General features: G+C 30.8%; 2 protein-coding genes across 4 annotated transcripts in view; one reads left to right on the forward strand and one right to left on the reverse strand.

Moving 5' to 3' along the window:
* Positions 1–1,645: 1,645 nt before the first annotated feature.
* Positions 1,646–27,511, reverse strand: part of LOC130449670 (F-actin-uncapping protein LRRC16A) — a 33,058-nt gene continuing 7,192 nt past the window's right edge. The window contains exons 4-23 of one of the 3 annotated variants that reach the window (XM_056787623.1): positions 27,094–27,303; positions 25,985–26,214; positions 25,279–25,538; positions 25,038–25,225; positions 24,907–24,984; positions 24,659–24,840; positions 23,859–24,010; positions 23,442–23,794; positions 22,046–22,267; positions 21,675–21,920; positions 21,311–21,486; positions 18,169–18,391; positions 16,021–16,041; positions 15,052–15,268; positions 14,720–14,971; positions 14,430–14,660; positions 12,005–12,250; positions 10,897–10,955; positions 9,094–9,190; positions 1,646–8,092 (exon numbers count right to left, since the gene is read on the reverse strand). In XM_056787623.1, coding sequence (XP_056643601.1) covers positions 8,058–8,092; positions 9,094–9,190; positions 10,897–10,955; positions 12,005–12,250; positions 14,430–14,660; positions 14,720–14,971; positions 15,052–15,268; positions 16,021–16,041; positions 18,169–18,391; positions 21,311–21,486; positions 21,675–21,920; positions 22,046–22,267; positions 23,442–23,794; positions 23,859–24,010; positions 24,659–24,840; positions 24,907–24,984; positions 25,038–25,225; positions 25,279–25,538; positions 25,985–26,214; positions 27,094–27,303 — 3,678 coding nt within the window. In that variant the 3' untranslated portion in view covers positions 1,646–8,057. Of the gene's footprint in view, positions 8,093–9,093; positions 9,191–10,896; positions 10,956–11,051; positions 11,271–12,004; positions 12,251–14,429; positions 14,661–14,719; positions 14,972–15,051; positions 15,269–16,020; positions 16,042–18,168; positions 18,392–21,310; positions 21,487–21,674; positions 21,921–22,045; positions 22,268–23,441; positions 23,795–23,858; positions 24,011–24,658; positions 24,841–24,906; positions 24,985–25,037; positions 25,226–25,278; positions 25,539–25,984; positions 26,215–27,093; positions 27,304–27,511 lie in introns of those variants that run through there. The other 2 variants (XM_056787624.1, XM_056787625.1) reach the window with 2 other exon arrangements.
* Positions 19,000–21,302, forward strand: LOC130449672 (adenylate kinase isoenzyme 6). The gene is made up of 2 exons (XM_056787627.1): positions 19,000–19,244; positions 20,767–21,302. Exons 1-2 carry the CDS (start codon positions 19,049–19,051, stop codon positions 21,114–21,116), a joined length of 546 nt encoding a protein of 181 aa, XP_056643605.1. The 5' UTR covers positions 19,000–19,048; the 3' UTR covers positions 21,117–21,302.

Raw genomic sequence — 27,511 nt, forward strand, 5'->3', positions numbered from 1 at the left:
TTGTCGCATTTTTATTTCCAAAAAAATCGTTGTATCTCACTGAAATTGAACTTCCACTGTATATATAAATTTTCCAAATTTACTATTTCATTTCCCTTATAATTGATTTAATTAGGTGTTACACCACATCACAACCTTACGGCTTATTGGTTATATTTAAGGTTATATCATTGCTGAAGCATTTTTTACATATGTTTGTAGTGTAGCTACGACATGTCTCAGTAGTTTGCTCTGCAAGACAATCTCTGAGGAGATGGATGGAAACACGTGAGACAAGCTAAGGCACTGTCTGTCGTACCCGTCAATTGCTCCACATAAACAGGCGGGAAATTCTACTGTTCTTTGTCCTCTTAACCGAACACGTTTATCTAAAACACCATCTCCACTTTATTCGTTATCACAAACAATCCGGAATGCCTCTGGTGCATGGAGGAGTAGAAAACTGCCGAATCAAGTTGTCGTTTATCGCCAGCACTTACATGTTGGAGGTCCACAGATATGGACAAGTCTTAGGTAATGCGCAAATTGGGACACGTGGTTTTGTGATCTATAAGATTGATTACATTGATGCAAATTGACGACACAGCGCGACATGACACGACACACGTTAACTCACAGACATGTCCCGCTGTGGCCGCTACAGTCCCTTCATTGAGTTGTGGAACAAAATGTATCGAAAACAGAGTCGTGTCAAGCTACCTTAGATGTGCTACAGGTGTCCCAATTTGCGCCTATGGGATGATAATTCAAAATTTGAGATTTTCGCAGAGAACTCTTCACGGAATATGGGATCCCGCCATTGCCTTGCATGTATATATTTGAAACACTTTTGTGTATTCTTGGGGGTGTATGGAATAAGGCAACTTATTCTGATGTTCACAGTTATGCCACCAGGGGGACAAGTAGACTCATTGTACCATATTCTAGGCTGCATCGAAAAATATATAACAAACTTGACATTAGACTGTATGACAAGTTTCTAGATTTGCATATTGATAAGAAAGTGGAAAGTATGAGCCAGAGTTGGCTCTATAAACTCAAAATTGTTTTTATACATTTGGGGACTACATATTTTTCAATTTTCACAATTAATTATTCATTCTTGCGCATATGTTAAAAATCAACTTGTTGAAAATATTATTAAAATTATCTACTTCATTATTTCATGTTAGTGATAATTGCTTAGTGATTTACTATTGAGACTACACAAAAGCCTTTTTATTTATGTTAGTCAATAAATCGTATCTTTAGTAGGATACAATGGGTCTATCAGAAGGTGCAACGGTACCTGACTACCCAACTATGAACCTGTGTTTGTAGAGGCGAGATAACCTCACTCTTTCTTCCGTAATTCTCTTTTCTAGTAGTTTTTTCCAGTAAAAAGATTCTTCTGGCTTTGTTTGTGCTTATTTTCCACGGTGTGTAATGGTCTTTTCATTTCATTTGATTCCAGGAACCTGTTCTTTTTTGATACTCATGTTAAACAAGACATAGAAGCTTTTTAAAAATTTTCTTCTAGGATAAAATTCCGACCATTTATGGAACTTGCAAATTAAGATTTAGAGCACCTTGCAATGAATTTTTTGATACATTTGTTTAGTCCCTATTTCAAGTAGGTTTTATAATGAAAAGAATTGACTAAATAATGAAACTCTTTATTTAAAGTATAAAAAAGATTACGCAAAATGGAAGCATGTACACTACAAGTGTGAAATTATTACATATAATACAATATAAAGATAAATTTAAAATATATTTCATTTGAATTTGAAATACTAAATGTTTTAAAGAGAACGTCAAAATGATATACAACGAATATCACAAAAAAATATAATAAACAATACATAGAAAACTTCCCTTTTTATATATTCATCCCATGCAGGGTGTTAAATAATAATTAGAAAATGCTCAACGTTTTAGATCATATTCTATTATAAAAAAGAATATTTTCTCCATATTATCTGTCAAGATAGGGTTAGGGTAAAATCAAATTTAGATTTAAATTCCTCAAAATAGAGAATTAATCAACAATAATAATTTCTAATTGTTGACATAATTAGAAAATACCTTTAAAGTAATGAGTGAATATTAACCCCATTTAATAGTACTGAACTTGTATCATAGGAAATTCGACTTTGAGGGTGGACTAGAATTACATATTACCTACTAGGACTTGTAAGACTACAAAAAGTTCAATTTTGGTAAATTACAGCCATTCTGATTAAATAGTGCTTATTATTTTGTTAAATATTGCTCTTTAATTAATATTACGCCCTGGAGCCGGCCCCGCTTGGATATAGAAGAATTCTAAAATTCGCCTTTGATGAAATACCCGGAATTCGTTGGAACTTTGTTTTTTTATCAGTTTTTACAGCAAGCACTTTATTTACATTGTTTCTTTTGAATAATTTCCAGGAAGGTCTATTTATTCTTTTGTTTTGTTTCTTTATTTTTGAGAACTTCGTTTGGATATACAGGCAGGTTCGTTTAGCGCAGTTTATAATAAATAGTGAACAGACCGAAATAGAAAGTAATCGAAGAATTTAAATAAATTATTTAAGTTAGTTAAGTGATAAGTGAATCATATTATAAGTTAATGTAGTGTGAAGTATTTAAATAAATTGAGAACGTCTTAGACAGTGCTTATTAATTAATCCCCCGAATAGAAAGATTGTAAGTTAATTCGAAAAACACTACATTAATTTACAGTTATCTAATACGTTAAATAATATCACAATATGTTCAACGATGGGGTGTTTTTGAGAAAGTAGATGAGCAACACCAGAGGGTTCATATAATTTAATAGAAAATTAGGCAATTGTTTCGCGTAAAAATAAATGTAACGTGGCTTTGCACATTTTTGATTTTTCTCTAGAGGGCGGTACGATTTTACATTGACACCTTGGATAGTTACCAAAAATTGAATAAGGAATTCTCCAAATCACAATAAACTGGAGGAACATATCTTCCTCAACGATTTGCAGGCTGGAGTAACTAGTCATGTGAAAATCTGGATGTAAGCTGCGAATGAATATCCAATCATTTTAATGAGCAGTGAACAAATTAGACACCTGCGACCTTTAATAGTAAGTGTCCAGCCACTCGCACAACGATGAGGCTAACTCACTCGCCAGTCACCATTGGGTTATCACCACAATATTGATGGATCCAAAAGTGTTACTATTAGATATCTTAGTAGTTTGCACACAAAACAGACACTACGAAGTTGAAAGGAAACACCCGGTACCAGACAAGCTAAGGCTCACATAGATGAGCTTTCTACCTCACTTATAAAAGAACTGCTCTACTTAAATGCGAAATTTGACAAGTAACCGGTCATTCAACCGGACACGATCATGGTGCATGGAGGAGGAAGAAGCTGCAGACTACATCATCGGTGAGTGTTCAGTACTCCTACGTGCGAGAGACAAACACCTGGACATGCCACACAGTTTGCCTAGTGACGTTAACGCAAATGTGTCGTGATTAACTTCTCAAAGGACATCGGCCTTTGATAGTTTCGAGTGGGGCACGACTGGCATATCAGAAGACAACGATCCCTGAATACCCTGATACCCTAACTACTGATATTAAATGCGAAGCTCTAAAACATTTGAGTTGGTAATTTGCAGACAGTGCATACTTTATTTAGAAGTACAATTTTTTTATTCTGTGGAATAAACAGATATTTTTACTTAGCTTGTTAAGCAAGTTAATAGTTACTGAATCGCCGCGTGTATTTTTAGAAAAAGTACTGGCCAATTGTTTTAAATTAGAGTTTTCTCTACTACTGTTTGTTGACATGCACAATTTTGACATAATCCTTGTTAATAAGGGACACTTTGTATCACTTAACTATATGATTAACAGATCCTAATGGTTTCCACTAGGAGTGGTGAGATAATTCACAGAGGTTGTATCTCTGTCTGGGTTACATTCGTGCAATGTTGCCTAATTTTAAATAGGAAATTATTATGTCAGAAGAGTAACAACATAAGTCCATCACTTTTGATGTTATTTTTTTAAAAAATGTGCACATTTTGTATTGTCCAAAACACATGAAACATATAAACATGTGCCTATTTTATATTTTCATAAAAAGCACATCATGTGATTTTTTTTCAGTATTTAGTTTCTCACGTCTCCCGAAAAGTTTGGTCTCATGGACTCATGATCTTTCAAATATACCTGATTCAATTTATTTAATAACTTTTAGTAATTGCAAAAAAATTGTTCTTTTTAAGATACAATAGTCACGATCTAAAAGATGACAAGAATATCAACCAAAATAGGCAAGATAAACAAATATAGAGGTAAAATATATAAATAAATAAGATACATAATAAAAACGAGAGAAATATATAAAAATTGTAGTAATAGATAAAATATATTAGAATTTTTAAATGGATATTTTTATCCCAGTACAATATATACTGAAAAATGGATAAATATCAAATTAAAAAAAGCATCTCCATAATACTGTCGTTCTTCAAATATATGGAATAAATTTAAATTATGACATAGCAAACTTGTAATTAAAAACAATTTTTTTTAATACAAAAATTTCAAAATCAGTCATTTTTATAATATGTAACATGATAAGCAATTTACACATAATATGGATATTTTATTTTGATGTCATCTGGTAAAATTTTGGAAATCAATCGTGTGGAAGAGGTACTTTTGGAAAAATGAACAGTGTCTAAATGAAAGAACAATGAACAATGATATGAGGTACATCCGATGAACGATCATAACCAATGCCGGTACTTGAAGAAACTATTACAACAAACTCCATGTTCTCCTAACAGATATTTATTGCTTCTCTGTTTAGTTCTACCCTTTACGTTGTTAATAGTTGCTGTTTCAAACAAATATAGTTAGCCTTTTCGAAATATTTTACATTTGCCATTCCCTTATGAGCAATGTTCAAAATAAGAATGAAGAACTAGTTCCTTCAAGCTATGAAGGACGTGCGAACCTTGCTAATCAATCAGAAGAAAACGATATCAGATATTAATCAGTGGTTGGTCGTGTTGAAGCATTTTTAGGCTTTTGCACGTCCCCAAAAATATTTGTTGTCTTTGTCAAATTTCCATTAATTTTATTTAGGGGTTGTTGAAAGGGCTACCACGTAAAGAAAATATATACAACCAAGCATTATTTTACGTATTTACTATACTTTACTTTTATTGAATTCATGTTTCCATTTTCAAAAATGACCCGAAAAACTTAAGCAGTTTAGAACTTCCAATAATTTAACTATATTTAGATATTGTTGACTAAACTAAGGTATACTTCAGGACTCATTTAGAGTACAATCTAATTTAGTCGAAACATTTATAGGTCCAAGGAAAGAGCCACAAATTATTGGTTTTATCATGTTCTCGGTGAGGAAATTCGAACGATCCACAAAATTTGGGACAATTAATAATTCTTGACTTATTCGTCGGCACATTTTCAAGATACCTCTGTATATTCTATCAATAAGCAAAATTTGATTTGGTTACAATATTGGTTGATCCTAATAACGCATATTCTATGCCATTCTGAAAATGACTTTTGGAGTTTTCATGTCATTTTATTTTCAAAAGGGCTTTAGACCTGTGACTTTCTATTTTTGACAACAATTTTCTTATGCCGCTTTTCCCCTACTTATACCCGTTTTTTATAGTATTTGGTAAAGGCCTACCACGTTTTCAACTTCGTCTTTTCTACGTATGAATCTTTACAAAATATTTTAGTATTCAAGTTGAAAACAACGTGCTACACAACATCACACACACTCTATTATAGTATATTGTAATTCAGTTTAGTCCTAAAAAATCAGTCAGAAAGTAGAGAAAAAAACTTAAGGATGGAAAAATACTTGAGACATAATCCTCCGTTGTATTAAGCGTTGCGCTGGACTGAATGCAACGAAATTCTCCATTTAAGTCACTCAACACTGCTTTAGATCACTGGGGTTATAAAGAAAGAGCGCGCCGACCATGTTTGTGTATACCAGAAGAAAACAATCGTTAGGTGGATTATTTAATTGGTCATCTTTACTGAACTCTGGAATTTTCCATCCAGTTTTTTATCAAGAAATGGGAAATGTATAATTTAGATTATAGTTATTAAAATTATATAATTATAACGTGTTTAGTTCTTAATTTTTTGAGCTCTGCAGCTTATATGCACTAGGCGCCCCTGATATCAGTACAAAAGAAGTTCGAAAACATACTACTACTAATACTAAAAAATTTGACATCTGTTTGTAAGAAAAAATATCCATATTTATATTTTCAACACATATTCATAAAAATTATGAATGTTAGTGAAATTTTAGATCCAAAAAATAAATTTAAAACAATAAATTATTGAAGCCAATATACAATACTCTAAAATTGCAAATCTCTATTTTTTTTGAACACTCTTAATATTAAATGGTAATCTTCGAATTGTTATATAGTAAAATACAAGAGAGTCTAAAAAATAATTTTGTTACTATTATAAAAACATGGCAGTCAAGAACATTAAATACTAATCCAATATCTTGGGACAATGTTAGATTTTTGTTGTTTTTTTGACAAAAAAGACGTTAGAAGCATATGAGTTTAATTTATTGTCATTGTCAATAACTTAGGAAGAGTAGAAATCAATTTGTCCAAATCCAAATTTATATAAGATCAAAATTTGACACATGTACAAAATTAAATAAAAATATTTACGTCTCAGACCTCTTTGGTATGGTTTTGTTGATAAATTATCTTGATTTGGTGAGAATTTATCACTTGGTGTGTTTAATATAAAAAAAAACTCTGAAACGTTCAACTATTGTAGACATTTAATGGAATTAAAACAACAAAAAATTTCTAGGAAAATAAAGGAAGTAGGTGAATTCAAAAAAAAGCAAAGAGAAATACCAAGGACCCAATCGATCAACCGTATAGAAGAAATAGGATGAAATAAAGGAAGAAATTGCCAGGGATACAAAGGAGTGGAAACATAACAGAAAGAAGACACTACGTCGAAGTCTGATTTAGTATTATAGTAAGAAATGGTTATAAAATAACTTTTAATTCCTAAATATATGGTAATTGTAAAAAGAGCCGATTGAACTAGAAAATATTGCAAAAATCAGTTAATACTCAATATAGTATAGACCAACAATGGAAGACAATAAAAAATAACATATTAGACGCTACTTGGAAGCAGTAGGAAGGAGATAGGTAAAAATGTCAATACAATCAATAAGACTGGAACAGCTACTGAAGAAAACAAAACTAAGTAAACGCAAAAATAAGAGAACCAAATGAAAACTATAGAAAAAAAACCCACAAAAAAGAAAAACATATATAGGAGTTAAATAAGAAAATAGGGTATGCTAAGAAGAAGAAAGCTCGAAGTCAAAGATACAATACGAACTAATAAATCACATCATAGGAATGGGAAACATTCTTCAAAAAACTATAAAAGGAAGAACAAAAAATGGAACATATACAAAATGAATAAAGAGAAAATAAAGATGTAGAGCTATCAATAAAAAAAATATTTACACATTTGGAAAGCTCTTATAAATAGAAGAAGTCCTGGACCAGATGAGATCACCAACGAAATGATTAAATAAAGAAGGAAAAAGTTACAAAACGAAGAATTACTGGAAGAAATCACCGATACCATAAGGATACGGGGAGAGCAACAAGGCTTCCAAAAGAACAGATGCACTATCGACGCAATATTCATTATCAAACAAATATCCAAAAAATATCTAAGCTACAATAAACTTGCATGTATGTGTTTTATCGATATGACCAAAGCTTTTGACTAAGTGAGATTGAATGATATCTTAGAAATAATGCAAAATAAAAATCAAAGTGGGACATACAACAGAAGATATGAATGTAAACACAGGAATAAAAGAAAAATATTCATTTAGTTCCTTAATATTTAATTTGATAATAGATAAAATAATAGAAAATACATTCTTCCACGTCGTCTGCTATGCTGAAAATGCTGTCCTTATAGCTGATATTGAAGATAATCTACACTCCTTTAATACTAAAGCGAACAATCTAAACATTCCCATCAACACCGAGGAGAGCAGATCCTAAAAACCGATACGATGTAAGTTGGAAATCCACTCAAAAATTATCGAACAAATAAATAATTTTTATTACCAGATAGCGGAAACGAGTCATGAAAAACTTTTTAACGAAGTAAGAGTGGATGGAATTTTGGGATGTCTACAAGATGAATACAAGAACAAACTTCTACACGACTGAATAGAATACAGAATGAAGATATTGATAATCAAAGTGGAACACAAGACATAGGAAGGTGGTCGATAGAGGGCCAAAAATTCTGGAAGAAACATATAAAAAGAATGGAAGATTCTGGGCTTTGTATTCCGGGGAAGAAACGCCCGCAATGAGCAGGCAGTAGAATAACAAGGGGTAATTTTTGTAAACTGACAGTTAAAGGAGAAAATTATTGGAAAATTCAAATTTATTTTACACTAGAAACTATACGGATATTATTTGGATATGGATAAAAAAGTGTGTGTATGTGTTGTTTGGCTCAAATTAAATACTCACTTCTTCATAGCATTATAAATAAACAACTGGTGGCAAAACATGATTGTTTAAATATCTGGATAATGAGGAAAAACAAAAGAAATTGCGAATAACTTTTCTTGTAACTACCAATTTTATACATCGACGAAATGCTGCAATTTTTAATTACGGTTCATAATAAATTATGTAACATATTTTCTATACAATATCTTTCTAGACCATAAATTTTCTTAGTTTATGCAATTTACAAAATATCACATTTTTTTTTATTTCAACGGAGCATTTGATTTTTTCATTTTTTACAATCGGATAGATTTTTTTATTCGCAAAAAATATTATTTAAGGTAATTAAAATACAAAAATCTAACAAGTCTCCAATTCACAATCATTAATAAGAAATATTCGTAATTATGTTTTTCGTTTCGAAAATAGATGCATACTATAAAAGCCAAGGTAACAAAAATACAACAAGGAAGTATTCCGATCCCTAATTTTATTTTCGAGGTTAATCCTAAAAATTCTGGAAACTATCTACCTATGTGTGCATCTTCCGTTTCTCTACAATTGTAATTACTATCTCTTCTTGTTCCTACACTATTATTTGCCGATTGCTCTTTTTTAGACGTTATCGCCTATAAAAAATGATTCAATAGATTAAATTAGAGCATATAATTTTTATAGAATCTAATCAGTTCTTCACTTAAATATTTTATTTGGAATTCATTTTTTTTAAATTATATATTAAATTATTAAAAATTCTGAAACCCTCTTAATATAATGGAAAACTTTCACTAGTTCGATAAGTATATCTTTCCAATTCTGATTACGAACTGAACAACTTGATATACAGAAGAAAAAATTATTATAAAGTAAATCAAAAGAAGAAAGGAAATGTTAGTAGAACAAGGTTTATTTGTATATATTTGATTATTCAATAGTGTTTCTTTAAATTATTGAAGATATAGATAACATTTTGGATCTAAATAGTTTTCGGGTTTAGCAAAACATTCAAACATTTGAATATATTTTTTAAGAATATTAAGGAAATACAGAAGGGGCCAATTGGGATTGGATCGTTTCTGAGGATTATTATATAAAGGGATTGAAAAAGATTTTTTTAACCTCGAACAGTTTTGTTGCGGTAAAGAATTGATGTGGCAAAGAATTTATTTATCAGTTGTAGTTAGGTGAGTCATCTATAATTGTTAGTTCACATAGTAGGTTCTTTTTCTGGTATTCCATTGTGACAAGAGATCTTGTATTTGGGTAGAAATATCGAAGATGGGTGTTTGCATGTGTTTAGAATGTATATTATGAAGGGGAAGTATAGATCATTATGAAATAATTGAAATATTTAAATAAAATTTTCATCTAACATTTTGAACTGGTGAGATTCAAGCTGAAAAGCAGTGCAGAAGAAGTACACGCTTCAACATATCTTTTTGGTGGATAGATATATAAATTTGAAAGTTTTTATAAATCATAGTCTTTTCAATATATAAACAGCTCAACAGGCCTTGTAAGCACAAGGCTTGGAATCACTCTACTGCTTTCCTCTATCTATTTTTGTTCATGGCAGCTTTACGCCAGTTCTCTATTCCTATTCTTTCTAAATCTTCTTCCCTTAACGTCGAGGAAAAGCAGGATGTATTACAAATTAATTGTTAGAAGGGTTGTTTATGAGAAAAAGTAATGAACCCACCAAAAAATAAAGTAGATTTTAGATGGCTGAGGTTAGAAAACAATTAGATACTGAAGGTATCAATGGAAACAGGTCGCTACCCGGTAAGATCTCTCCAAAGATAAATGACAATAATGTTCATGAAAGGTCACAGTGAGGAATGTTCCAGTTAGAGTATAGGATAACGACGTTCAGGATGTATATGAACATTACAGACAGTAAGGGCATTGATCCAGTATGGAAAATGGCGGTGTCTACTTGAATAATAACCTAACCAATCGAACCTCTTTAATCTTGTTATAATATTGAATTCCAATTATTATAATATTTAAATGAAATTGTGATTTTTTTTAAGATTCATTGTATTTTCAAATAAATTTGTCAATAGACTGATTCATTTTAATATCTTGATCAATATAAATACAACAGTTAACTCAAGTTTTAAATAGAGAAAAAAAAATTAAAAAAATCCTTATTTTTCGTGTCTAATAACAAATTTATCCAATTTTCCAACGAAAAGAGAATTGAATATTGGAAACCGTATTTTATACATTTATTTTTATAAGAGGTTTTCCAAGATTCATATTCACTTGGATTTTGATAAAATGATGCAATGAGATTGCAAGCAAAAGCTAAATAAAATTTAAAAAAAAATACCTTATAGCGAGAGAAAAAGGATAAATCTCCACGATCTGGAAAATATGTCTGCAAACCACCTTATAAAAAACCAAAACAAAACAAATTAAATAAATAGGCAACTAAAGATAAATACTTATAAGCATACTAAAATTATACAAAATTTTAATGAAAAGGAAACAAACAAAAACAATGATTATTCCATAAATAATTATCACTCTTTATCTTTTTATATATTTTACATAGCTGTTGATAAATTATTTTTATTTTTGATGTTCACTTCTCTTTTTCATCCTACTTAGGACTTGATACTATTTCTTCATATCGGCTTTGTCCTTTGATGTTTATTTGCATTTCGTCATATCTTCTTACTTTTGGTTGTAGTTGTTTCCACCCTGGTGGATAGTAAAACTTTTTGATAAAATAATTTTATTTGTGGCAGATGAGCAAAGCCAGTTTTGAAGAGGATGCCGTCATCTTCATTCTCATTAAATTTGATCTTTCATATTTAACAAAAGAATTACTTTTCTTTATAATCTCGCACCTATTTCGTTTACATTTACCTTATCAATTACTGTTTATTTAAATAACCACTACCTTTGCAAGCACTGAGCACCAAAGCTTTATCGCATAATGAAATAAATATGAAAATTTAAACAAATGATGTGAAAATTATGACAAAAAAAGTGTAGTGTTACAATCTGACATTCGAATACTTGGTTTAATACTATAGCTAAAAACGAAAGTTTACTATGTTGGAATTTTTGGAACTGATGGTGATAAATATACTAACACACTATTTACACCACCAGTAGACCAACACTCACAATTACACTATTTGACGCGCGTTTGATTAACCAAGATAAACCTTCAGACTCTGAAGATGATAACTTGGTTATTGAAACGTGAGTCAGGCAGTATAATTGTAAGTGTTAGTGTAAGCAGTGTGTTCACTACGAAAGAGCTATGAACAAATACTTAGGAATACACAATGAGAGCAACAAAGTGAAAATAGAAGAAATGAGAAGAGAACAGAGTAAGTAGAAGACTAAAGTATGCGAAAATCTCTTTAAACTCACATCATTTGTTCTAATTATTTTTTTATACATAAAAAATTGTTTATACTTACTCGTCCTTTTCAATTTCATTTCTTTAGCGAGCCGCCTATCGATTGACGACGATTCCGAACTATCCAAAGCTTCCGCGGAATCCGGTGTATTCCCAGTAGAATTATTCGGCGACGAACCATCGCTTAATAAACCAAGATCACTAGATTTTCCCTCTGAATTTACCATCGACCAAGGTCGAGGTTTAGAAGCTATAGATGAACAGCTCTTAAGATGTTTCAATGATTGTCTAATGTTTTCGGATTCGTCTAAAATGTAAATAAATATGAATGTAATTATACACAATAGTTTATTAGCCAAATTTTATTTTATTCAGCAACCCTTATTCAACCTTTCTTCGATTTTTCTTTGGTACCAAAATAGACTTTTCTGTCAGCGACGACTTGTTCATTTAATTGACATTTATGTCGTTGAAGAATTTTTTTCCAGTCTGAAAACAGCCAGTAGGCAATGGGGGTCTAGATCTGGAGAGTATGGTGGCTGGGGAAACATTTCAAGGTTCAATCTATTAAATTTGACCAGATTTTATGAACACGTGACATTGTCTTGATAAAAGAGAATTTTCTTGCTGTTACTCTGTGATTTTGATCCAATAATGTACAGTAATAATCACAGACACACAAAATAATAAGGCCATAACCTTTCCAACGAATTATTGTATTTTGTTCACCGAGGATAGTTTTAGTTGCATACAAGCTGTCCAGATGACTGATGTTTTGATTCAGATCGACCATGGCTTTATTGATGATTATATAGTAATGCAAATTTTTCATTTTATTTTGTCTAAGCAGCTCCGAACAGGGTTCTGAGTAATAAATTCGTTTCTTATTTATTTCACTGTAGCTCTCACTCATTTGGAAAAAGCTCAAGCGGTCATGTTAAATAGTGCAAACCCTTCCATATAATCTGCTATCTCTGTCAATTTAACTTCGCGGTTTTCCACCACGATTTTCAGGATTTTCTGATATAACTACTACTTCTGACCGTCTAGACCACATTTAAACTTCACATACCAGTCAATGACGGTTTATGTTTCCAGAAAAGTTTCACCATAATACTTTTCAAACCAAAGTTTTTCTTTTTTTAAACACACTTTAAAAAATCATAATAACAAACTTTTGAAGAAAGTGTGCTCCAAATTTGAAAGACCGTACTTCAAAAATATGATTTATGGTGACATATATCCATTATACAGGTATAAGTAGTGTGAATTATTGGATTGATAAAGATATATTTATAGGATACCATGGATATAGTTGTGATATTTGAAATTTTAGATCCAAAGTGCATCAAAAAAGTTCTGACCATAATACATATAGCAAAAATAAGATATAAGAATAGGGTAAATGACAAATAGGCAAATATTGATATGTTTTTATATTTTATGCTAATTTAATGTATAAAATCATTTAATTTGTTGAAAATGATGAAAATCAATTTATATTTTCAACGTCATAGTTTGTAAAACAAAACATTCTAAGGAGAGAGTATTTTCGATTTGTTACCCCATATGTAAGCATATGTGCACATTAGGGTACCATGTACACTGCGACCCTAAGGATCTACTGTGTACCCATTTCTTGATGCGATACTTGGGAGCCCTGTGTTTACACCTGATCTATTAGTTCCAATCCTCTTAGACAGTTCAATTTAGCAAATCTTCTCTGGTTATAGTTTCCCAGGAGTCTTTACCTGTCTCATTCCATGTACATTGTCCCAATAACTGGTTTTACCCCTTTCTACCATCTTTTCCAATACTTTCTACAACCACATAAGGGTTCTTCTGCCCCTACTTTAGCGAGTCTGTCAGCTATTTCGTTTCTCTTCACTCCAGAGGTTCCCGAATCCATTGCAAGGTATCCTCTTCTTCTTGCTTAACTAGTTTAAATTGTTCAGGCATTCACAAAAATTATATTGGAACTTAGAACTCTAATTGCTGCTTGCAATAATTCCTTTCTAGTTTGGACTGAATACAATTTCCAATTGCATAAAATTTTGACTTGAAAAATGATTGGTGTACTGCCCAGGCTTTTGGAGCGTTGGTTCTATTCCAGTTCAGTCTGTGTACCATTTGATATTTGGTATTTATGTTCATTTCTCGTACGATGTTATGATCCCACTTGCTTCTACAGTTTAGTATTGAGGTGAATTGGTTATCAGATAACCTCAAACACTTTTACATCATTCGACAACATTTTAATTTGTTGGGAGATTCAAAATGCTTTAAAAAACGTGAAATAAACTATCATAAAAAACATGTTTCACTTGAATATGAATATTTGGTATAGAATAGCTAAAAAAGCTAAAAAGTTTTAAACTACCCTATCGATATACAAACATCTATAGAATTCAAGTGAGACATTTCAACCCTTATGCACCCAAAAAGATGAAAGATACTTCAGGAGGTTAACTAATCTTAAATTTTACCTTTGGATCCATCTGATGACATTCCTTTCGATAAAGTACTACCCGGTGAGTGATCGAAGCTAGATTCCGCTGCGATACTACCATCACTACTATCTCTGGACACTATACTATCTCCCGTCAATCTTCTTGTAAGCGGCGAAGAAGTAATATCGTTATTTCTTCTTAACGATGATGGTGAACATTTTTCTAGATTGTCTATAGAACGTGACCGAGGTGTAGGCGTCATTAATCCTAGAAAAACGTATAAATTTTCAACATTAAGGTGAACAATTACAAAGATAATTCAGTACCACGTAATAATGGTGAATTTCTACTCAATTTGGGAGTTTTACGATCCTCGCTAAGAGTCGGTGAAGAAAAATCGTGATTCGGACTTCCGGCAGTGTGAAAAGAATGACAATCGTCCGAAGTTGGTGTTACTGAACCGGGACGGAAGAAAGAATCCAAACCTTCGACCAAATCTTGTGAAACTGAGTCTGTAGTATCGGGAGGATTGACCACCGGTCTTGTTGGTGCTCGAGTTTTCGCCCTTCTAGGTCGACCTGAAACCCCAGAATATATGTATTCATCGTTTGCTAAGCTAAATTAAAAATCTGTTTATATATTCTGAAAGTTTACTAACCTTTGTTGAGGAAAATTCCTTTGACTAAGTGTTGAAGCTGATGACTTGTATTTGGTAACTCTGTAACGGAATCTTCTTCTTCGGAGTTACACGGAAGAGACGGTAACAAACTAGGAATATCATCTGCGGATATACCTTCGACGCTGTCGACTACTGATTTAGGCCTTAATTTACGTCCGTGTAGACTTTTTCGTTTGATTGATAAATGTGGTGTCGCCTAATTAATAAAAAAAATAAGTTATAGAAATTTAATTGTGATAAAGGCACATGATTAAGTAAAAGTGACTAGGTGAGTCAAAACAAAAGAAGGAAATTCTACTGTGAAATGAAGTTACTTTATAAATTTTTTTTTTAAATTTCAAAATATTTTGAGTACTTCTAGTACTACGTGTTTTTTCTCAGAAATATATTATATGGTCATTTTCAAGTAGGTTACAAAAAAATTAGCTTCTAAAAGCAGTGAATAAAGGTGTAATTTCATATTGACGCTAGAAGCTGGCTTAGATCGCCAAATGAAGTCACGTGGTACAATTTTGGACTGGAACGTCATCTTAAATTGATGCTTCATCATTTTATTACTCTCTCATTCATAAAAATAGGTTATAAATTATAAATCGTACATATGGTATTTAGTATTTAACATGGATCTTTCACATTTCCATATGATTCTAAATGTTTATTACATAGCATTGAAAATATTTTTTAAAAATCATCGACATAAAGGAAAATATTTGTCATTAATTTTCAAATTTTAATCAATCAAAGATAATAATTGTTACATAATGAAAGTAGTTATTTTATATTTCGAAAAACGTGGGGATCGCAGTAATTTACATATCAAATAATATTTTAAGAAGAGAAATAAAAAAACAAATCACTCAAGAAGTAACACTTAAAATGGTGCATGAGAAAAAAGATACACATCCAAATTCTAGGAAAATAAAATAATCACAAAACATTTGTACTTACTAAATTCAAATACTCCAGTTTCTGCGTGATAAACAAACAATAACATTTAAAAACGAACAAATGTACATAATCAATTCGGTTATTAACACAAGCGATACGTCCTCTGACAATATAAATCTTAACTATACTAAGCTAGTGTACGTTTCCAATGTAAAGTTCCAAGCGAATTTGAATATGTACAGTTCATTTACAAGCTGTTGCACTATTTTCAGACTTATTTTTGTGATATGCTGTAAGTTACAACATCAGAACCTTTCTAATTTAATTTCATTCGAAGATCTTTCATTTTATTCACTTGAAATGGCGTCTTCTTGTTGTCTGTTAATGTCACGTGGGTACCATGTTGTAATTTTTTTGTTCCATCTATTATCAGTCCTTCTTGTCAAGTGACCTGTCCATTGCCATCTAAGGGATTCGATTCTGTGGGTGATTAATTGACGATTAAGATTTTTCACATAACGTTCTCCATTACGGGATTATGTATCGTTCCTTCATTTAAGCCCATTGAGCATATTGCGTCCCATTGATCTTGTACAAACTGAAATTTCTTAGTCTCGCATACCACGACTGGTAATATACATTAGTCGAAGATGAAATTAGATGAAATGGAATCCTAGATTTTATACATATATTATTGTGCTTTTTCACCCAAGTATCTACTTTATCGCCAGCTGTATGTGAGTTCATTTATTTTCTTCTTGAAACTCTTCAGGATTATTGGCAAGTAAAACGATGTCATCAGCGAATTTTAGATGGTTAATGTATTTACCATTAATTCTCAGACCTTTGTTGTTCCATTTTGATTTATAGAATATTTCTTCCAATGTTACTGTGAACATCTTGGGAGATATTGAGTCTTCTATCTTACTCCTCTGCTGGAAATTCAGGAGTTCCATTATAATCATTATCTATACATGGTTTGTCGACCCCTTGATTTTTTAGCATTACAATTATAAACATATGTTATTTTGAATAAAAAAAATACAGTTCCTTCAAGGAATACCCTTAGTACTTTAGTAGATCGTGGTTCTCTAGCTACTTCCTATACAATTTTTCTTTCTGAAAACAGTTCATTAAATTGGACAAAGAGTTAACAATATAAGGTGATGTAAAAATGATTCCTGTTGTATGGGGGTTAGATCTGAAACCTTTCAAAGCTGTTAAAGATCTTCCAAGCTCTGGTTTAAATTCAAATTAAAGCCTGATAGAAAAAGTAACTGTATCCTAACGGATGTATGATTTCAAACAGCTGGTAGACAGCTCTATAAATTCAAACAAGCTTGTAATCATCCTCTTCTTTTGAGAATTTTAAATCCAATTAATACAATTCTGTATAATTTTATGTTTACGCTAGGTACTAGTTTGTTCAAGTTTCAAATTTAATGGCACTAGGGCACAGGGAGGCGTGTTAGACGTCGTCATTCTCCTCCTTGTGTCTTAAATCAACTCCAAATTGCTCTTCGAGAAAAATGGGACACTATGCCAATGGGGTACGTCCAGGTTTTAATTTCTTCGGTGCCTGAAAGGGATAGAGCCCTTCACCGTAGCAGAAGAATAACGTTTTTTTTAAATTTGTTAATTTATCATTTTTTCTCAATTTTGTATTTTTTTTGTAAATAATTAATCAAAGTTATTCACTTTTGGCAGGTTTTGTTTAAATAACCTATAAATTAACCAATTCTTATCATAAATTGGAAAGATTAATATATTTACCAAAATTATAAGACCAAATCTAAATGTTCGGTTTTTTATGTATATATATAAAGTTTCCACAATTCGATTGACTAATTTCATGTTTTCTAATATAAAATACTTATCTGTTACCTTGACCGGAATAATATTTAAATACAGTCCAATGTGGAAACTGCTCAATTTATTTTTGTCATTTTTAAAAAAAATTATGGACACTAATACAAATATAGCGAACATGATATTAATGTTTTCAATTAAATTAAATACCTTGTATTTTAAAAAAGTGGTTTTCGAAAAATTCAATACTTACGATTCACTATGAATAATGTGAGGTGAAATTTGGAAATTATCTTTCGTATAAGAATTCAACCAAACAAACATATGCACGTATAAATTGATCTTTCAGTTCTTTAAACATTCAATTACTAAACTGATAACTGTTGCAATTACACTTACCAATGGCGATAAGTCTGACTGATGACTGCTGTCCGTTATAGAAATATCACTGGCACCATGTCGAGAACTATCCGAACTACTTAACCTAGATCTCCTCGGTGGCGAGTCGATTCTTATTGCACTTGCATCACCTACTAATATTTTGTAGCTTCTCATTAAAACTTCGTATACTTCGTCAGTAACTTGTTCACTCAATTGATTAGCAACCATTATATTCAACTCTCTAGAAAGAAATATATAGATATATATATATATATATATATATATATATATATATATATATATATATATATATATATATATATATATATATATATATATAGGACTATTTTACTATTGGATTCATAAGTAGGTTTTATTACTCTTTCGTATATAAAAATAGACTATAGAAAACAGCATCTTTGCTATCTTCACCTCTGCATGCCACATATGTAGTAAGATCAATATTTTCTTATTGTATTGATATATATATATATAGCAATAAAATGTTTAATAACTTGAAAACATATATATTCAATACGTAGTTTTTTTCAAGAAAAATATATTTTATAACGCACCATAATAATAAGAAATGAGTTGTAATGAAAAACGCTGTGAGATAAGTTCTAATGAATAACCCTGTATACACATATGGAATTTTTTCTTTTAACAAAACTTTTCACATAATTTACTTTTTCTTTGAACCTTCAAATCCATAAATCTATACTTCTAACGAAAATTTTCACTACATTTTACTTTTTCTTCCAGACTATAAACGTATTCAAGAGAGAATCGAATAATCGATTACTCGAAATGATGATTCATGATTAATCGTATTTTAGCATCAATGTCATTAATAACAAAAAGTGAGGTTAGTAATTGGAAAACGTGTGTAAATAAAATGGCACAAACTGTTCCAAATGTTAAACGTAGTGTACCAAATATATTGATAACAGGTACACCAGGTGTTGGAAAATCAACATTATGTGCACAATTGGCTGAAGTTACTGGTTTACAATGGTTGGAAATATCCAAGATAGCAAAAGATTATAATTGTTTAGAAGAATTTGATGAAGTGTATCAATGTCCCTATTTAGGTAAATTCAAATAAATTTAGATGAATTTATTTATAAAATAAAGGTATTTATTAAGTAATAGTGAATAAGTAGGAATCTAATCTTTCTGTTGCTTTGTTATACATTTTAGAAACCCCGAAAAAATTTTATTTGGAGAATTGAAATCTTATTTAAACTATAAATTTTTTAATATTGTCAAAATTGCGCTGTTGAAAATAATTTTTATTGATACTTTTCTCACATATCTATTGAATTATTTATATATTTAAAAGAAAGATATTAATATTTTCTGTTTATAGATAAAGCTGTGTTAGTAATGTACTATGATCTTTCTCTACAGTATTAAGAGAACTATTTGATTTCATGTGTTTATACTATTAAAACTTCAAAAAAAATTTATCAACTGACTTAGAATGTCATTTAAAGACATACTCTGAAAATAAAATTTTATATGAAATATCTAGTCGAGACCATATTTAAATCACTAACAGCAGCTATATCTATAACATTGTATGATATTTGTGTTGATAGTGAATTTATTTTGTTTGTGATATTGTTCGATTTGTTCTGCTCATTTCACAAAATAAAACGTCACTTTTAACGCCCATATCATAAATATCTATTTAACAGTGGAATTTTGACAATTTTAAAAATTTCATTACTTAATTAAAATTTTCAGAATTAGAAAAAATAAATTTCATATTTATTCACTTTTTATCTCAATTCTAGTTGATTAACAATATTTTAATATCTGTAAATATGAAAATTTTTCGGTGTTCCAACTTTGGTACAAGAAACATTGGCTGTGAAAAAAATCATTTTTTAAGTTCACAATAATAACATTTATTTTAAGTTATGGATATAATGAAATTTAGATGTACTGAAAATCGGATGATGGAATTCGTGGAATCACCACATTTTTAAATTTTTCACTAATAATTGTGGTTTTGATTAAATTTGAAGATAGTTTTTTAACAGTAACTCCTTCAATTGTACATTTCAGTGGATACATATTGCAAATGAGTATCGAAGTTGAACCACTATTAAAGTTAAAATATACATTCCCATTTCAGATGCTTCCAAACAGTTACGAAATTCAATTGAATGATTGGCAGCTTGTATCTTATCCATAAGTGTGTCAATCCACTTGTACTATTCAACTCCACCAGAGAGATTCAAATGAATTTTATGATATACTTGAAGGACATCAACAGAATTGATTGAAAACAAAGCTACTTATTACTTATCAAAGATTGTAATATTAGGCATAATATTTTGAATTGGTAACTGTGTTAGGTGGAATAGTGAAAATTAATAATCAATACCTTGTTTAAGTCGTCTAAAACCATTGTCACATTATTGCCTTTTTTGTTTTATAGATAAATGAATAAATCCAAAATGGTAAACCTATATCTAGTAATAAAAATAATACCTTAGCACTTGACAAAACACTAATCAGAACCAAATTATATAAATTAGAAATAAACCTGTTAGAAAAATGTGATAGAATAGTTCCAGATAAATACATTTCATATCTTTCTAGATGAAGACAAGCTCCTAGATGGATTAGAAGAAGTCATGTGTAAGGGAGGAAATATCGTAGATTATCACTGCAATGAACTGTTTCCTGAACGTTGGTTTGATGTTGTATTCGTTTTAAGAGCAGATAACACAGTGTTATATGACAGGTTAACAGCAAGAGGATACACAGGAAAAAAATTAGAAGACAATGTACAGTGTGAAATATTTCAAACTATATTAGAAGAAGCAAGGGCGTCCTATAAGCCTGAAATAGTACATGAATTGTACAGTAGGACACCTAATGAGTTACAAGATAACATAAATAGGATATGTCTGTGGATACAAAATTGGTTGCAGGATAATTCTACTTGATGTTTCATTTAGTGAAGAAAATTTAAGTTATTAAACTGATGTTTTTATATAAATAGAAGATTATGAGGATTATGAAAAAATGTATGAATACAATATTATTATATATTATTTGTTTCCAAAATATGTATTGGAAACCCCAAAGGTATTGGATTTGTAAATAAAAATTTTTCTTTTCCAAATAAAAAATGTCTTACCTTGTTCGATTCATAATATCTATTCCCGCCTGCTGCTTTATACATGTAGTAACAAAATCAAACGGAATCTGTTTCTTCCTTTTACATTCCTTTTTTATTTCTTGAATTGTTTCTTCATCATGCAATACATATGGACATTGTTCTTTACAACATTTCAACATTTTTTCAGTTGTAGCCTTAAAACAAAAATTTGAAACTGATTTAGTCTTGTCAAAAAAAAATAGATGGACAGTAACCAATAATTTCCAACTCTGTTATTTATCAAGACGAATAGTGGAATAAGATTAAAAACAAGTTGATAATATCCTAAATATATTAAAGATCAAAAATGTTTATCATTGAAAAACTCAAATTTACAACTTACTTGAATGTAATCACAAATACTGGCATGAATGTCAGAAGCCGCTTGATGGAGTTTCTCTTCCACTGGATTTGGACGTTTATCATCTCGATGTTGGGCTACTTCTTGTAGTCGCACCAATAATTGTCTAGCATTTTCAGCATCCTGTATAACTCCAGTTGCATGGTTAATGTCATTGGTAGAAGCAATTGATTCTGTTGTGACATTTTTAATGGCCTCGTGGGTCTGTTGAACTAACCTTTCTAATGCCTTGATAATAATAATAACAAATGGTCAAGATTTTAAAAGTGCAGAGGAAAATATAAATTTTAATACTAACGTTATATTAGAAAACAATTGTTACGTCTTTGAAATAAATATTTGTGAATAATTACCTGTTGCTTAGAAGTGAGTAGGAAACCTGGTTGCATGGGAAAACTTTTGAGAGAATGCTGTTTTTGAGAAACATTTCGATTCAGTAAATCTTGGATTTTTCTCATTATCAATTCCGTTCGTTCCGCATTAGCTTTCATACAAGGTGTGATATCATAAATTGGAAATGGCATATACTGAACAGTTGAATTGCTTTCTAAGGCGTAGGCTATATCGTGATATCCCTTGAATGGAAAAAATGTGTTTGAACAATAATTGAAGATTCGTAAGCAATCAGTACATTTGCTTCACTTCAGAATTCCTTAAACCATTTTTCTAGTAGATAAAATTGGAAAGGTTCTCTTATTTGAGTAGCAGTATTATATAAATAGATATTACTATGTGTACACAGGGTTTCCCAAAAGTCTGTATTTTGTCAGTACTGTGAGAATTGGACCGATTTGCAGATGTAGATTTGTTCACCATCCCTTCAATGTTGTTGAAAGGAATCTTAACAATAGTTGGACGGACTTTGTAAATCTGCAAACCTCCACAAGCCAAGAATGAGGTACACTAACAGATACAGATAATCCACGATGTATATTCTGGTGATTTTTCTGTGCTTGTCGAAGTATCACATTATTATTATCTTATTATTTAGAGTCTTATTGGTATTAAGGAAACTTATTGCTTTAGTTTATCTGAATGCTAAGGAGCATTTTTCCAGAAGTTTGGAAACTGTATACATCAAACAGTTTCTACAATCCTCGGGAAAGATCAACATGTCCTTATTTTTGACACAAATTCAAACCTTCTCTTGCGGTATACTCTAAATCTTTTTTGCGGTTGCGAAATAGACTGTTGGCATCTTTTTGGAAATGTCTGCTTTATAAATATGAGTGCTTTGAAGAATTTCACCTGCAACGAACCACTTCATTCAGTAACGAAATCAAGTCTTTATGAGAAGGCTTCTGATTCGTGTGTTGCAGAGAAGTATGAATTTTTTCAAGTTCGGATAAAGTGATTGAATATTATGAGAAACAAGTATGTTTTCTAGCCATCGTTCTGATCAAAATTTCAGAGGGAACTCAGAGCAACAAATAATAGAAAAGAACATTCCTCGTCTTATAACATGCTCTAAAGTTAGGCAACCATAGATAAGTGAGCTCGTAAGAGTGCAGTTACGAGGGAGGTTCAACATATTGTTTCGATTGGATGATGATGATTTGAGCTATAGCAACACCAACTTGCTATGCCTGGTTGGTTCACTCAAAATTACTGAAAATTCCCGTCAAATCCCTGGTATTTCCCGGCTATGCGAAATTCCCGTCACTTTCCTGGTTTTCAAGGGTCCTAGATACTCTGGTTAACAGGTTTACCAAGTGAAGCAGATGCCGTTTTAGGTAGTAGATTATATACCTGCAAAGTTATATTGTTTCTATCAAAGATAATACTTTTCAACTTGTTATTAATTTGTAACGCTTTCGCTAACAACCTAGCTCCAGAATCGCCTATCAAATTTCCGCTTATATCTAGAACTTCTAAAGATTTATTATCGCCGAGTGCGTTCAAAAGATTATAAAGATCCGAGCGTAATCTACAATCTGGAATAATTAAAGATTGTAAAAGACATTCGTCGTCCTGTATTATTTGAACTACCGAGTCCATAATAAGAGACATGTGTTTTTTCATACTACGTGCCATGTTCAAGTGTTTTAGTGACTTATTTTTACTTATTGCTATCACAACGTTACACAAATCTGAATCCATATCTGAAAATATAAGAAATTGGTTGTTTTATGAACTAATGAACTTCATTATATAATAAATACTCACTGTTTTCAGAAATATCAAGACTAGAGATACACCTAACACCGTGCACACATGATTCCAAAACGTGAGCACCTTGACTACCGAGTCCACAATTACTAATATCTAATGTCATTTCTTTGGTAAATTCATTACATGCCAGTCCCAACAATAAATTTCTGGAAAAAATAATAATTATTTTATTGTTTAATAAACAACGTGTAATTAACTAAAAGCAACTGTATAAACTTTCAACACTTCTATAGATGTTGGAAAAAATGAAAAAAAAAAATAGAAAAAAAGTGGAGACAAATCAACAATATTCTTTAAACACAAAAATATTCCAACATTTGATTTGTACATCAACATTTTAAGAAAAAGTTTGTAAAGCAATTTCATATAAAAAAAAATAAAATGAAAATTGTAGTCAAAGATTTTATGTTTATAGAGCAAGAAAATTAAAATATCTGCACATGCTGATAAGGAAATCAGAAAATTGCATGTATGTATGCAATTTAAAATGTCTGTATACCATATTTTCCAATAGGGTTCATCTGCCCCTACTTTAACAGCTTGTCAGTTATTCAGAATTCTAGAAATTTCTCCTTAAAAAATCAGAAGCAACTTTAGTTACTTGGACGTAACTCCATTGATAATTATTTATCATTAATTCATTTATTCGAGACCATTTTCAAACAAAATGATTTAAAAACATTTTTTTAAAAAGTTTAGGTTTAAATATAAGCAATAAACATAATGAATTCCATTCACGAGGATGTAGTGGTTTCAGTTTTTTTGCTTCAGTCTTGTTAGTAATATAAACTTACTTAAGTGCCTCTTGTGGTAATTTACAGTGTGACATGTTGAGATATTTCAGATTAAGCGTAGTGCTAAAAAATTGCTTGAAAGAAATTGGAGCTTCTTTATTCTTTTTACTACTGAAAGGATTTTTGGAAATATTCAAATGAACTAGATTTGTTGTACAGCCTTTTACTAAAGCACCAAAAAGCTAAAAAAAACGCAAATAAAATATTTAAAGATTGTTCATATATAGACTAAAAATAATTTTACTTACGTTTTCTAGAATTATATCAGTGGAAGAAATATCAATGTACTGAAGAGCATTCGGTTGAGAAAGAAAGTTATGAAAATTCTGAAAAAAATGTACTGATTATTAAAATATGAATAAAATATCATTAAACTTACACTGATATCATCTTTTAAATTGTTACCACTCAAATTGAGGTAGGTCAAAGTGGTAAAACTACTCGTATTGTTACAGAGAGCAGCGAAAAGATTATTGACTCCTTTTGAGCTCAAACCGCAATGAGACAAATTTATATGGACTAGACCTTTATTGAGCTTGGGAATACAACTTCCCAAATAAGTAGCACCTGGAAAATTAAATATATTAGACTTATACAATTTATAAATAAATCCAATTCACCTTTATCTTCTATTGGGTTATACGATACATCTAACGTATGTAAAGCTGAACCAAGATTTAATTTTAGGACACTGGATAATTTGTTTAGAAAATCAGACTTTAAACCTAAATTATCGAGATATATCTCTTCTAAATTTAGAGATTTGCGTAGTACGTGAAGAATTCTATCTATATTATCATGTGATAACTTCACTTGATTCGCTCTTAATTTTGTAAACCAAGTATTATATTCCAGTGCACTGATTATTGGGATTAAATCTCTAAAAATAAGGAAATATTTGTCAAATCTGTATAAAAATTATTAAAATAAATAAAAATATATCGAGATCAAACAAGGAAAAATCAGATTGTAAGAACCAAACTACAACTAAGTTCTTTGTAAGAATGTGTAACCAAAGGCAGTGATAGATTTAGGGAATTTTTCATGGGGAAGTATTTGTTAATAATAATTTGTAAACTAAGTTGTGAAATCCATAGAAACGAAATATAAATTTACTGGAACCAGTAAATAATAATATGGATAAAATGGAAAAAATATTGCTAACCAAATAAAATCGTTGCCCATAAAATAGAGTATTAATGTTTTTGAAAACAAATATACTGAATTCAATGGATACTAACATAAATAAGATGGAAAAAAAGATGAAGAAACAAACAAAAACCCAAATCAAACTTTTTAAAATACAATATGAGGAATATTACTTACTTTTGATCTAGGTATTCAAAATCCTTAAGGCTAAGTTCACGGGTATTTAAAGAAACGTAAATATTATCTATGTCCCATGCTACTTCTTCTCTATAAGTGAGACCATGGTAATCACACATACAAGCATATTGGTTCGAGAAACCCCCGCACGGACCGACTTCTCTTCTACTGCTGGCTATAGCCTCCAAATCACGTAATTGTTGTAGCCTCGTATTTGGTATTACTTCAATCTAAAAAAAATTCATACGATACGTGGGGATATAATTGGAAAGCAGAATAGGAGCATGAATGTATGAACAAAGAAATTTGTGGAACTTAAAGATAGAGGAAAATTGTACCGGATGGGCACAAATTATATCTCTACACGCCATTAAAATCCTCTCGTCCAATCCAATACATTTTTGCGGTATTTAACTTCGCAAAATCATTAATTATATTGTCGTATGAAATCTTGTTAATTCTGACTCTAAAATTTGCCGCCCTAGGTTGCACCCTACTAAGTTTGCTAGTAAATCCACCACTGTTAAAGTCAAGAGAGGCGTGTGAATGGATTCGTAGTACTGGAAGGGGAGGAAAGAGTATCGGTTTACCGCTTTCTATTTCTCTCTGCACGCCATTGAAATCCTTTGCCGTTCCCACTACTCGAAACTTCGACGTCGTATCGATCCAATCAGAAGAGAATAGAAAGAAGGAGATGGTGGTATACCGATGTTATTTCACTCTCTATCAGCAGTTCGTGTCAACTTGAATATTAACTCAGTTTTTTTTTCCACAACCAAATGACAAATAATTAATGACTTTGCGAATTCAAATACCGCAAAAATGTGTTGTGAGGTTCTTACTTACTCTAAACTTGAACTGTACATGTATGAAATGTTATTTGCTTAAATTGAGGATCTTAAATCTCAAATTTTATCGATAGAAAATGAAATTTGAATAATTTCGAACGAAGGTATCGAACTTCAGAAATCTGTAGAATAGCCTACAGGTATCAAATCGGTAAATCTGCCACTGGTGTTTACTATTATACTCCAAGGGAAAATTTTGAGCGTGGTTTTATAATCTTCTATGTCACAGTACCTAGATCCAAAAAAAATCTATCTACTTACCTTCCTAATAATATGTTGTAATGGTACAGTGGGAAAAATATTTCTAATAGCATTGTTAAGTGCTCCTATCATATTGTCTACTTCTGTACTGCATTTCGAATCTTCTCCAACAAGAAACGAGTAAACTTTATCGTTAATTGTTAGACTTAATTGATTACCTCTTTTGCTTTCCAAGGCTTGAATCTCCAAGTAATGAAAATGACTGTCGATCTATAGAATTAGAAACATTTCAAAAGATACAAGATTTATAAGAAAATCCTTTTTTATAAAACAGTTTTTCATGAATGATAAGAAAATCCCATCAATACAAAACATTCACAGTTTGATATTTTATTTTAACCTAACCTAACTTGAAAGATTAAGCAACCATTGCGTCATATTGGAACGTGTTTTAGCGGTTAATTTAAAGTTTGAAGCA

Source organism: Diorhabda sublineata, chromosome 10, assembly GCF_026230105.1.
Source record: "Diorhabda sublineata isolate icDioSubl1.1 chromosome 10, icDioSubl1.1, whole genome shotgun sequence".
Lineage (NCBI taxonomy): Eukaryota > Metazoa > Arthropoda > Insecta > Coleoptera > Chrysomelidae > Diorhabda > Diorhabda sublineata.

Excerpts from the sequence above, each read along its gene's own strand:
- LOC130449672 (XM_056787627.1), top strand. The coding sequence starts at position 19,049 with ATGGCACAAACTGTTCCAAATGTTAAACGTAGTGTACCAAATATATTG. Across the intron at positions 19,245-20,766 it reads GTATCAATGTCCCTATTTAG|ATGAAGACAAGCTCCTAGAT; the intron begins GTAAATTCAAAT and ends ATATCTTTCTAG.